The sequence below is a fragment of the Loxodonta africana genome, chromosome X (genome assembly GCF_030014295.1).
Source record: "Loxodonta africana isolate mLoxAfr1 chromosome X, mLoxAfr1.hap2, whole genome shotgun sequence".
Taxonomy (NCBI): Eukaryota; Metazoa; Chordata; class Mammalia; order Proboscidea; family Elephantidae; genus Loxodonta; species Loxodonta africana.
The window spans coordinates 55,765,338-55,776,913 of NC_087369.1; the positions used below are offsets into that span (position 1 = coordinate 55,765,338).

General features: G+C 49.5%; 1 protein-coding gene across 10 annotated transcripts in view; it reads left to right on the plus strand.

The window, feature by feature from the left end:
• The window catches only part of RBM10 (RNA binding motif protein 10), a 44,969-nt gene extending 38,238 nt beyond the window's left edge, over nucleotides 1–6,731 (plus strand). For 6 of the 10 annotated variants that reach the window (XM_064278198.1, XM_064278204.1, XM_064278205.1 and 3 more), the window contains 17 exons: nucleotides 235–295; nucleotides 449–625; nucleotides 996–1,156; nucleotides 1,348–1,445; nucleotides 1,532–1,619; nucleotides 2,260–2,446; nucleotides 2,551–2,693; nucleotides 2,811–2,928; nucleotides 3,024–3,115; nucleotides 3,225–3,389; nucleotides 4,900–5,049; nucleotides 5,147–5,212; nucleotides 5,292–5,480; nucleotides 5,568–5,642; nucleotides 5,962–6,068; nucleotides 6,146–6,275; nucleotides 6,396–6,731. In XM_064278198.1, the coding sequence (XP_064134268.1) occupies nucleotides 235–295; nucleotides 449–625; nucleotides 996–1,156; nucleotides 1,348–1,445; nucleotides 1,532–1,619; nucleotides 2,260–2,446; nucleotides 2,551–2,693; nucleotides 2,811–2,928; nucleotides 3,024–3,115; nucleotides 3,225–3,389; nucleotides 4,900–5,049; nucleotides 5,147–5,212; nucleotides 5,292–5,480; nucleotides 5,568–5,642; nucleotides 5,962–6,068; nucleotides 6,146–6,275; nucleotides 6,396–6,521 (2,133 nt within the window). In that variant the 3' untranslated portion in view covers nucleotides 6,522–6,731. The remainder of the gene's footprint in view (nucleotides 1–234; nucleotides 296–448; nucleotides 626–995; nucleotides 1,157–1,347; nucleotides 1,446–1,531; nucleotides 1,620–2,259; nucleotides 2,447–2,550; nucleotides 2,694–2,810; nucleotides 2,929–3,023; nucleotides 3,116–3,224; nucleotides 3,390–4,899; nucleotides 5,050–5,146; nucleotides 5,213–5,291; nucleotides 5,481–5,567; nucleotides 5,643–5,961; nucleotides 6,069–6,145; nucleotides 6,276–6,395) is intronic. The other 4 variants (XM_064278199.1, XM_064278203.1, XM_064278208.1 and 1 more) reach the window with 2 other exon arrangements.
• Nucleotides 6,732–11,576: the final 4,845 nt, after the last annotated feature.

Here is an 11,576-nt window from a genome sequence, read left to right on the forward strand (position 1 = left end):
GCTGTTGATTCCTGAATTGAGGGTGTGGCACTAGGGATTGATTTAACCTGTGTAAAGGGGACATTCACGAAACCAAGAATGGCAGCAAAAGTTCCAGAGCACCCTACCCACCCCTGGCCCTGGAACCCCCTTCCTGGGGCATTGTGGGGCTCTCCAAGGGATGCCATGGTTCCAAGTTTGGAGGGTACCCTAAGAAGCCCTACCTCCCCTCATGACCTGGCCTGTGCCTCACAGTGTGGAGTCCAGAACTTCAAACGACGTGAGAAGTGCTTCAAATGTGGTGTGCCCAAGTCAGGTGAGACCCTCCTACTTCCACCCCACTCCCTGGGATGTTGGTGGGTGGCAGAAGGGTGAGGGGCCAGTGCTCAAGGGTTGATACGGATAGGAGGGTGACTAACCATGGAGTCTCCCCCTTTGTCACCTGCCTATTCTTTACTACCCTTGACAGAGGCAGAGCAGAAGCTGCCCCTCGGCTCAAGGCTGGATCAGCAGACGCTGTCACTGGGTGGACGGGAGCTAAGCCAGGGTCTGCTCCCCCTGCCACAGCCCTATCAGGCCCAGGGAGTGCTGGCCTCCCAAGCCCTGTCACAGGGCTCAGAGTCAAGCTCAGAGAATGCCAACGACAGTGAGTCAGTTCCTTTCTCCTTTCTCTGCCCTCGGGTGTCTGGGTTGGTCTCTCCTAGGTAGAAAATGGTGGTGACCAGGACTCAGTCCTCACAGAGGTCTCCACCTGGTAGGAGGACAGACATGTGGTATAGGAAGTGCGGAAGGAGGAGGGTTGCTTGATCTGGGTTTGGGGGTGTGTTGGGAAGGTTCTCAGCAGATGAGCACTTGAGTTAGGATTTAGGCTCACAAGCAGAGTTTATCTAGGAGGGAAAGGTGAGAGGAAGCAAAGGCATGGAGGCCAGAGAAGAGGGAGCAGTGGGGAGCCACCAAAGGGTGAGACTGGAGCAGAATATCAGGGATAGCCCCTAATGCTTTGCCCCTTCCTGCAGCTATCATTTTGCGCAACCTGAACCCACATAGCACCATGGACTCCATCCTGGGGGCCTTGGCACCCTATGCGGTGCTGTCCTCCTCCAATGTACGCGTCATCAAGGACAAGCAGACCCAATTGAACCGTGGCTTTGCCTTCATCCAGCTCTCCACCATCGTGGTGAGGGCGGCACAGGGGGGGGCCGGGCAGCCAGGGACCCGGCCCCCGGGATGGCTGGGAGGGCCCTCTGGGGTGGGGAGGAGAGACCCTTGCCCCAGCCCCCCACCGCGGCCCCAAGCCTGGATATAGGGCAATGGAGCCGGGGGCCTCCCCGGGCCTGACCTTTCTGCCCCTGCCTACCCTCCACACAGGAGGCAGCCCAGCTGCTGCAGATACTGCAGGCCCTACACCCACCACTCACCATTGACGGCAAGACCATCAACGTTGAGTTCGCCAAGGGTTCTAAAAGGTCAGGGCCCCACCTATGTCCCTTCCTAGCTTGACCCTCAGCTTGGGCCCTCCCATCTCATTCCTGCTCTCTAACATCCTCCCCAGGGACATGGCCTCCAACGAAGGCAGTCGCATCAATGCTGCTTCTGTGGCCAGCACTGCCATTGCTGCGGCCCAGTGGGCCATCTCACAGGTACTCAGACTCCCCTCTGCCCCCCAGCATCCTGATACCTGGGCACCCTCCTGTACTCTCTCTGCAAGCAGAAGGGCTGGCTTGCTATCTGTGGACCCAAAACCTTCTTAGCGTGGCTGACATGGGCTTTGGGGGCCCTGCTACATTCCTCTCAGCTCCCTAGGCCTCCTAACACATTACCACTGCAGTCCTAACTACAGCTCCCTTCCTAGCCACTGTCTCCCAGGTTTTCGTGTTCAACACCATCATGGCTGTTTTTCCATTTCATTTGGTGGGTTTTTTTCTTAATTGTCCTGAGTTGTTACAACATCTTTAATAAAAAGGAATGTATGGGTGGTTGAAAGAAAATTGGGGGAAGAGGAAACAAGTAGGAGACTGGTATCTTGTTTGGCCTGATACTCAATACATGTAACACATGTGCCAGTATCAGCTCTGGGAGCATTTTGGCGTGCATCTTTTTATCAATCTTGCTTTTTGCCACCTCCCTGTTCTGCTGTCGCTGGGCAGTCTGAGGGCTGTGTGTTTTTCTGTCAGGTAGACAGACCCTGACATTATCTATGGGACCAATGTGCCTTATCAGGTTCTCTAGCTCCCCTACTCCCCTTCTTGTTCTAATGAACCCCTCCCACCTGCCTCTCAGGCCTCCCAGGGTGGGGAGGGTGCCTGGGCCACCCCCGAGGAGCCAACGGTCGACTACAGCTACTACCAACAGGATGAGGGGTATGGCGGCAGCCAGGGCACAGAGTCTTCCCTCTATGCCCATGGATACCTCAAGGGCACCAAGGGCCCCAGCATCACTGGAACCAAAGGGGACCCAGCTGGAGCAGGTGAGCCCCCTAGCATCTCCCCATCAGCCCATGGTGGGGGCCAGCAGGCATAGGGTTCTGGGCCCTGCCATTCAGGCATTCTTCTCCTTCTGCCCCTCTTACAGGTCCTGAGGCCTCCCTAGAACCTGGGGCAGACTCTGTGTCACTGCAGGCTTTCTCCCGCACCCAGGCTGGTGCTGCCCCTAGCATCTACCAGCAGTCAGCAGCTGAGGTTAGCAGCAGCCAGGGCAGTGCTGCCAACAGCCAAGTGAGTGAGCTCTAGGGGTATCCTGGGTAGGCAGGCGGGCAGACGGGGTATCCTGGGTGGGCAGGCGTGGCATTGGCAGACATTGAGTCCTGTTCCCCTGTCTGGCCCCATGACCAGTCATACACCATCATGTCACCTGCTGTGCTCAAATCTGAGCTCCAGAGCCCCACCCATCCCAGCTCTGCCCTACCACCAGCCACCAGCCCCACTGCCCAGGAGTCCTACAGCCAGTACCGTGAGTAGCCACAGCCTGTGGGTAGAGGGTAGGGAGTTCTTAACAAAGCAGGGAGAAGTGTGACACCCCCCTCCCCACTTTTCTTTACCTTCCAGCTGTCCCTGATGTCTCCACCTACCAATATGATGAGACATCTGGTTACTACTATGACCCTCAGACTGGCCTCTACTATGACCCAAACTCCCAGGTGATAGAACAGCCCGAGGAGTGGTTGGGGTGGGATTGGGTTGGATGGCAGCTCTCCCTGCAGCTCACCCTTCTCATCTTCCCTCATGCTTCCCTTTTCCTACCCCCAGTATTACTACAATGCTCAGAGCCAGCAGTATTTGTACTGGGATGGGGAAAGGCGGACCTATGTACCTGCCTTGGAGCAGTCAGCTGATGGGCATAAGGAGACAGGGGCACCCTCAAAAGAGGGCAAAGAAAAGAAGGAGAAGCACAAGACCAAGACAGCCCAGCAGGTGAATACTGTGGCAGTTCAGCAGTCACTGGATGGCTGTTGGGTATCTTCCAGTGACTACATTTTGTCATCTATTGCCTTCAACTGCTGAGGGAGGTGGGGTGGTGGATGGATGCATAAGTGGACATTTACTGTGGTCAAGAGGGACAGTTCTTCTGGCCTATTTTTGCTCTTCAGCTGTGTGACCTGTCTTCGCAGTTCCTGTCAGGGCTACCACCTCCCTGAGGTGGCCTGTGCCATCCAAGTGAGCCCTGTGAGCTTTCCTCTGTCCCCCACTGGGAATCCTCACACATTGCTAGTGGGAGTATGAACTGATACGAGTATGTGCCTGAAGTCAGGCTGGCCTAGCCTGTAAAAATTAATCAGCAGGCATACTCCTTTGGACTCAGAAACCCCACTCGGGTGTATATGTATATATATGTGTGTGTCTGTGTATGTATGTGTGTGTATATGTATGCGTATATACCCATTGTTGTTGAGTCAATTCCAACTCATAGCGCGACCCTATAGGACAGAGTAGAACTGCCCCGTAGGGTTTCCAAGGAGCGGTTGGTGGATTAAACTGCCGACCTTTTGGTTAGCAGCCGAGCTCTTAACTACTGTGCCACCAGGGCTCACTCGCTCTCTATATATATCCCAGAGAAATTCTCACGGGCCCATAGGGGTTGGGAAGGAGAGTAGCTATTGCAGTATTTTGGGGTAGTGGGCAGCTAGAGGGAGCCTCAGTTAGAAGCAAACACTAAGTGTTCCCTTAGCAACCTGGTAAATTCTAAAAATGGTGTCCTGGTGGCGGGGCGGGGGAGGGGGTAATAAACAATGTGGAAATGGTGTGGTATCACACATGTAAATTAAAATTATACACAGATAAAAACAAGCCTATTTATCTTAGAATGATGAAACATACAGCAAACATACTAGTGTGAGTACCTGTCGGGAATGGAAGCACAACAGGAGAAGGGCCTTGACAAGCAATGATGACAGTGTGACAAATACGAACTTTCATCACCACATCTCTCACTTCTGCTTATTCTGCCTCAGACTCCCTGTGTCTGCGTCCCAGATGAACCCACCTCTCTACCCCACACTGTTTCTGCCTCCTTGTCATTGCAAACCAAGGAGGCTGCGGGGGGGTGGGGGGTGTTAGGAACTGAGGTCGGTAGAGACCAGGCTATGCAGAGGTCGGAAGCCATAGTTGTAAGTTTGGGTTTATTCTTAGTGTAATAGGAAGCCAAAGAAGGGTTTTAAGAAAGTAGTGTTTGGGTCGAGGCTGGTTTATATTTTTTAAAAGAGCGCTCTACTGTGTGAAGGGGGCAAGAGTGGTAGCTCAGAAGCCAAGTGAAGTCTCTCGGAGTAGTTCAGACTGGGGACTGAGTTTGAGGCTGTAGAGCAGTAAAAGTAGACTGCTCAAGGGCAGTTGGTCGGTGGATAGGGTTGACTCCCCCAGGAATATGAGGGTTCCGAAGGCTGGGGAGCTCCAGGTGCCCAGCACTCACCTCCACCCTCACCCCCAGATTGCCAAGGACATGGAACGCTGGGCCCGCAGCCTCAACAAACAAAAGGAAAACTTTAAAAACAGCTTCCAGCCGATCAGCTCCCTAAGAGATGATGAAAGGCGGGAGTCAGCCACTGCAGATGCTGGCTATGCCATCCTTGAGAAGAAGGTGTGTTATGGCCATCCATCTGCACCCCCTCCCCCAGTTTTGTCATTCTTCCAGTCCTTCTATAGAGTCCCTGAATTTCTGTGCCTCTCCACCCCAGGGAGCACTAGCCGAGAGGCAGCACGCCAGCATGGACCTCCCAAAATTGGCCAGCGATGACCGCCCAGTGAGTGCCCAAGGCAGAAAGAGGGGCAGGGAACTCTGATCCAGCCAGGCCTGACCTCCCCCTACCCTCATCCTCACAGAGCCCGCCACGGGGCCTGGTGGCAGCCTACAGTGGGGAGAGTGACAGTGAGGAGGAGCAGGAGCGAGGGGGCACTGAGCGGGAGGAAAAACTGACTGACTGGCAGAAGCTGGCCTGCCTACTTTGTCGACGTCAGTTCCCCAGCAAAGAGGCCCTCATCCGACATCAGCAGCTCTCAGGGCTCCACAAGGTGACTGAGGGGAGGGCAGGCAGGGAACCCTAGAGCCTGACCTACCCCAGCCCAGCAGCTTAACAATGCCTCTTGTTCTACTTGAAGCAAAACCTCGAGATTCACCGGCGAGCCCACCTGTCAGAAAATGAGCTGGAAGCACTAGAAAAGAATGACATGGAGGTGAGGCATGACCCATTCCTGGACTCCATCCCCTCTACCCCCTGCAAGATCCCCATCCGTGCAGGCAGCTGAGTTCAAGTCCCTTACCTGCGTACAGCCTGACTTCCATTAGTCATCTCATATCCTATCCCTTTGAGGCTTTTTCCAAATTCCCCTACCCTGGCTGCTTGCTCCCACTATGTCCTGTCCCTTGGGATCTGGGACTTCTCATCCAGATTGAGCTCCCCATGGGCCCAGGTCTTGCCCCACACCACCCATTCCCATGTTTCTTGCATGATGTGACCAACCCCCCACCATTCATACACATACACAAACTCAGCAAATGAAGTACCGGGACCGTGCAGCTGAACGCAGGGAGAAGTATGGCATCCCTGAGCCGCCAGAGCCCAAGAGGAGAAAGTACGGTGGCATGTCTGCAGCCTCTGTGTGAGTGTCCAGGGCCAGGTGAGGGGGTCTGGGGCCTGGCAGGTCAGTCACTCACACTGTACTGCTGTCCCCTCCAGGGACTTTGAGCAACCTACGCGAGATGGGTTGGGCAGTGACAACATTGGCAGTCGTATGCTCCAGGCCATGGGCTGGAAAGAGGGCAGTGGCCTGGGCCGCAAGAAGCAGGGCATTATAACACCCATTGAGGTGAGTATTCCATGGTCCTATCCCCATCCCCCAAGTACTCCCCATTCACACTGCATCCCCATCTTGCCCCCATCCTTCCCTACTCTCCAGCCAACCTGACAGTCTGTGTCTCTCACACAGGCCCAGACACGGGTACGGGGCTCTGGCTTGGGTGCCCGGGGCAGCTCCTATGGGGTCACCTCAACCGAATCCTACAAGGAAACACTGCACAAGACAATGGTGACCCGCTTCAATGAGGCCCAGTGAGCATCCGGGAGAGCAACTTATACATATGTTGGGTGTCCAGCTGAGGAGGATGAAATGTTGGGTTGTGTGAGGGAGCCCTGCTCCTATCTACTAGCCCACTCCCCAGGTGGAGAGGCCCTGACCAAATCAAACTTTGCGTTGGTGACTTTTATTGGAAAACTGGGCTGGGATCATGTTCTTCTTTTGTAATAAAAGCTGAAAAGTCTGCAACTTGCATGTCTCTCTTCCTCATGCTCCATCGTGTTTTGTGGGCCACGTAGACACAGGGACACAAATGCAGATGGACAAGGGGCCTCCTCAGGCTGAGGTGGGTGGCAGTGATGATGTTCACAGTGTCTAGTGCATGGTTTCTACTCGGTGGGGAGAGGGAGCAGAACATGGGGTTTTGGTCTATGCCCTAATCCCCAAAATCCTGGTCACAACCCTCACCTCACCATTGTCAGGGTCCAGCAGCCCATGCTGTACCAGGAAATCCAGCACTGCCAGGGCATCATTGGATTTGAAATCCCCCCTGGATCAAAGCCAGGACTGGGAGTCGCCCCCACCCTCCCATCCACCACCACCACCCCCCCAGTTGCATTGTGGGCTCCCAGCTGTATTTCATCTGCAATTCTGAGGCTAAGCTACTGTACCTTGCCATCCCAGGCCAGGGGACTGTGCCTTTGGGCACCTTTCCAAGTCAAGACAACAGGCACACATTGGCCCAGCACCCTTGAGGTGCTAATGACTCCACAGCGGGGTGCAAGTAGAGGAGGCTTGGCCTAAGTGTCTGCCAATCCCAGGTCACAGGAATGCCCCCATCAGGACTATTTGGGCCCACTTTCCTCTCATCTCCTCCAGTCCAAATCCTGAATGGCCATTACTTTGGTATCCCACCCCTCTGGTCACCCCTCAGTTCCCAAGCATGTGCTCTGACAGAGATTCTGGGTGCAGCCAAACCAAGCCGGGGCTGCCTTCGATCTGGGAGGGCTGTACTGTGAAATGGGGTCAGGAACTGCCCCCTTCTACCCCTCACACATACACGCTTGTGAGGCAAGAGGAGGAAAGGGGCTGTGTAGGAAAATCAACTGGAACAAAACCCCTCCCTCCATTTATTATGTGTTGTGCCATCACCCCATGGGTGGGGGTTAGAAAGAAGGGATCCCCTAAAGGTAGAATGGTGCTGATTTGGGCAGAGGGGTTGGTGGGGGGCGTTGGTCAGTGAGAGGGAAGGGAAAATTAAGCAAAAAGGAGAGGTGGAGGAGAGGGATGGGAATAGAAAGACCACCTAGCCTTAATCTCAGGGTGGATGTTCTTTTAGTCTGGAGATGCCCCACATTCCCTTCCCTCCTCCCCACCCCAGGACTGTGGCTGGAATTCCGTAGTTGGAAACCGTCATGCATTACTAGTGGCAGGGTACAGCTACTCTGGAAAACTGGCAGTTTTGCATAAAGTTAAATGTACATTTACCCTATTACCCAGCAATTCCACTCTTAGATATTTATCCAAAATAATTGAAAACATGTCTACAAAAAGACTTGTATATGTATGTTCATAGCAGCTATATTCATAATAGTTAAAACCTGGGAACAACCCAAATGTTCAACAGCAGGTGGATGGATGAATTACAGTATACTCATGCAATGGAATACAACTCAGTCATATAAAGGGACAAAATACTGATACAAATATCAACATGGATTAATCTCAAAAACTATATTGAGTGAAAGAAGCCAGACACAAGAGTACATACCATACAATTCCTTTTATATGGAGTTCTAAATCAGGCAGAACAAAATTATAGTGCTAGAGCAGTGGTTGGGGTGGGGAGGGTGTTATCCACTGGAAAGGGTTGTAAGATGGTTTTCTGGAATGATGGAAATGCTCTATATCTTGATTGGGGTGCTGAGTTAACCCAGGCACCTGTAAAAATTCAACGAGCTGTATAATTAAAATGTGAGCAACCTCAGTAAGAAGAGAGGAAAAAAGGAAAGAGCAGAAATTGATGAAATAGAGAACAAAAAAATAAAAGATTAATAAAATCAAAAGCAGAATCGTTGAAACAAAAATTAAGAGGAAAGACAGGCCTCTGGCAAGACTGATGAAGAAGACAGAAGATGCAGATAAAGTACAAAACTAAAAGGAAATTTACTACAGTTGCAAAAGAGCTTTTAAAAATAATGAAAGGATATATTTGAAAACCTAGATGAAATGCATACATTCCTAGAAAAATATAAAATTCCCAAACTGTTCCATGAAGAAATAGATTACTTGAAATAAGTAATAAAATGGTAGTCAAAGGCTTCCCTCCCTGTCTGCCCCAAAAAGGGCCCAGATGGTTTTTAATAGGTACATTCTACCAAACTCCCAAAGAACAGTTCCTATCTTATAAAAATTGTTCTAAACATTAGAAAAAGACCAAAAGATGGTTTGTTTTAGGAGGCTAGTATAATCTTGGTCCCCAAAACAGATGAGACAATACAAGAAAATTTTCAAGCCCATTTCATGTATAGTTGTAGATACAAAAATCCTTAATAAAATATTAGCTAAATGAATCCAATAGTATATTTATCAAATACGTTTTGATCAAATAAAGTTTATCCCAGGAATGCAAAATTGAGTCAACGTCAGAAAAGCTTTATATATAGTCCTCTATTATCAACAGGAGCCCTGGTGGCACGGGTAAAGCACTCAGCTGCTAACTGAAAGGTCAGCAGTTCGAACCCACCCAGCAGCTCCACGGGAAAAAAGATCTGGCAATCTGCTCCATAAAGATTTCAGCCAAAGAAAACTGAATGGGGGTGGTTTTACTCTGTCCTATAGGGTTGCTATGAGTCAGAATTGACTTGGCAGCAGTCAACAACACAACAGTATTATTGTGGGAAATTCTCAGCATTTCTATGTGGAAGACTATAAAAAATTTTAGGCACAAAATGGCAACAAAATATTAAAAAAGGAACCCTGGTGGCACGATGGTTAAATGCTTACATACTAGTCAAAACCCACTCAGAGGCTCCTTGGCGAACAGGCCTGACTATCTGCTTCCTGAAAGGTCACAGCCTTGAAAACCCTTTGAAGAAGTTCTACTCTGCACACGTGGGGTCACCCTGAGGTGGAATCTACACAATGGCAACTAACAACAACATATTAACTGACTAAAAGGAAACAATAATCTCAACCACAGAAAAAACTTTGATAAAGCGCAAGAATCCATTAATCCATACTTATATAATTTTTTTATATAAATAAAGGAATAAATGAGGAAACAAATGGAGGAGGGAAAGCTTTTCTTTACGATAGAATGTCGTCTAATAATTATAAAACAAATGATAAAACCCTCTGAATTTCAGTGGGTTAAACTTCTATGAGGAACAATATTTACATAGTATTAAAGTACTTCACCACCAAATACTTGCTAACTACAAAGGGAAAAGATAATAACTTTACAGTAGAGAACCTCGCAGATAGCATTTTAATCAAGGGATCAAAGTGAGCATCATCAGTATTAAAACCGTACACCACCTGATAAGATGAAATGAGAAGACAGCATCACTTCTGTGATACAGTGTATTCCTATCCAAGATGCAGAGCCCGAATCAAATCTGAGGAAACATCAGACAAACCCAAACTGAGGAACATTCTACAAAATAACTGTAATCTTCAAAAGTGTCAAGGTCATGAAAATCAAGGAAAGACTGAAGGAGACTAGAGAGGTGAGACATCTGAATGCTCAAATGTCACTTCTGATTGCCCTAACTACCCTATTTAAAATTCCAACCCCTCCTCCACCATACTCTCTATGCCCCTTCCTTGCGTTGCTTTTCTCCATAGCACTTCTCAACTTCTAATGTACTGTATATTTTATTTATTTTTCTATATGGTTTGTCTCCATCACTGAAGTGCAAGCTCCATGAGGGTAGGGATTTTTATCTGTCCTGTCCACCGCTGTATCCCTAGTGCCTAGAGTAGGGTTTGGCGTACCAGATATTGGAAACGTGAATAAATGCACACACCACAACTGTTCAAATCATTCTCATCCTCAAGACTCTATTTTTAAAAAGTTCCTGAAAATCCGTAAGTACACCAACCCAATAGAAAGGAGGCAAAGGACATGCACAGAAAGTTCCCAGAAAAAAAAAATGCAGTTATCTTCAAATCTGTGAAAAGATACTTAAACTCACTCATAATAAGAGAAATGAAAATTCTAATTACAGTGATTGACAAACATCCAAAAGCTTGACAATACACTCTGTGAGATTGTGAATAAACCGGCACTCTTCTATGTTGCTGAAGGCAATGCAAAATGCTTTTCCCCTCACCTCTCCCTCTACTTTTCCCCTCTTTCTTACCTCCACAAGCTTTTTTTTTTTTTGCTCAAGTAGTTTCCTCCAACTCTCCCCTCTCGCTTGTCCAAGTCAAATTCAGCCTCAGTTACTGCCTCTGAGACATTTGAAGGCAATCAGTTCTTCAGAGAAGAACTCTGACACATCCATGGCATCAATTTCCACCTCTCATGAGCTCAAATCCGTATCTCCAGCCCAGACCTATTCCCAACCCCTGAATTTCAGACCCGGTCCCCAGCTATTCACTCAACTGACACCTCTACTTGGATGTCTAACAGCAACAACAAAAAATCAAAGCTGTTGCTGTTGAGTTGTTTCCTACTCATAGCAACCCTATAGGACAGATTGGAACTGCCCCATAGCGTTTCCAAGGAGCGGAGCTGCTGATGGATTCAGATTGCTGACTTGTAGTTAGCAGCCGAGCTTTTAACCACTAGGCCACCAGGGCCCCATAATCATGTCCAAACTTATCATGTCCAAAAACACACTCCTGATCTTCCCCCATATCTGCTCGTAATGGAGTTATGTGCCATGTCAGTTGATGGCAACTCTATCCTTCCAGCTGCTCAAGCTAAAAGCCTGGGGGGTCAGCCAGGACTCTATCTTTCATGCCCTACATCTGATCTCTCAGCAAACCTTGGCATCCTTACCTTCAAAATCAATCCAGAATCATCACTCCTCACCACTTCCACTTTCACCATCTTGGTCTGATCCTCTCATCACTTCCTAGACT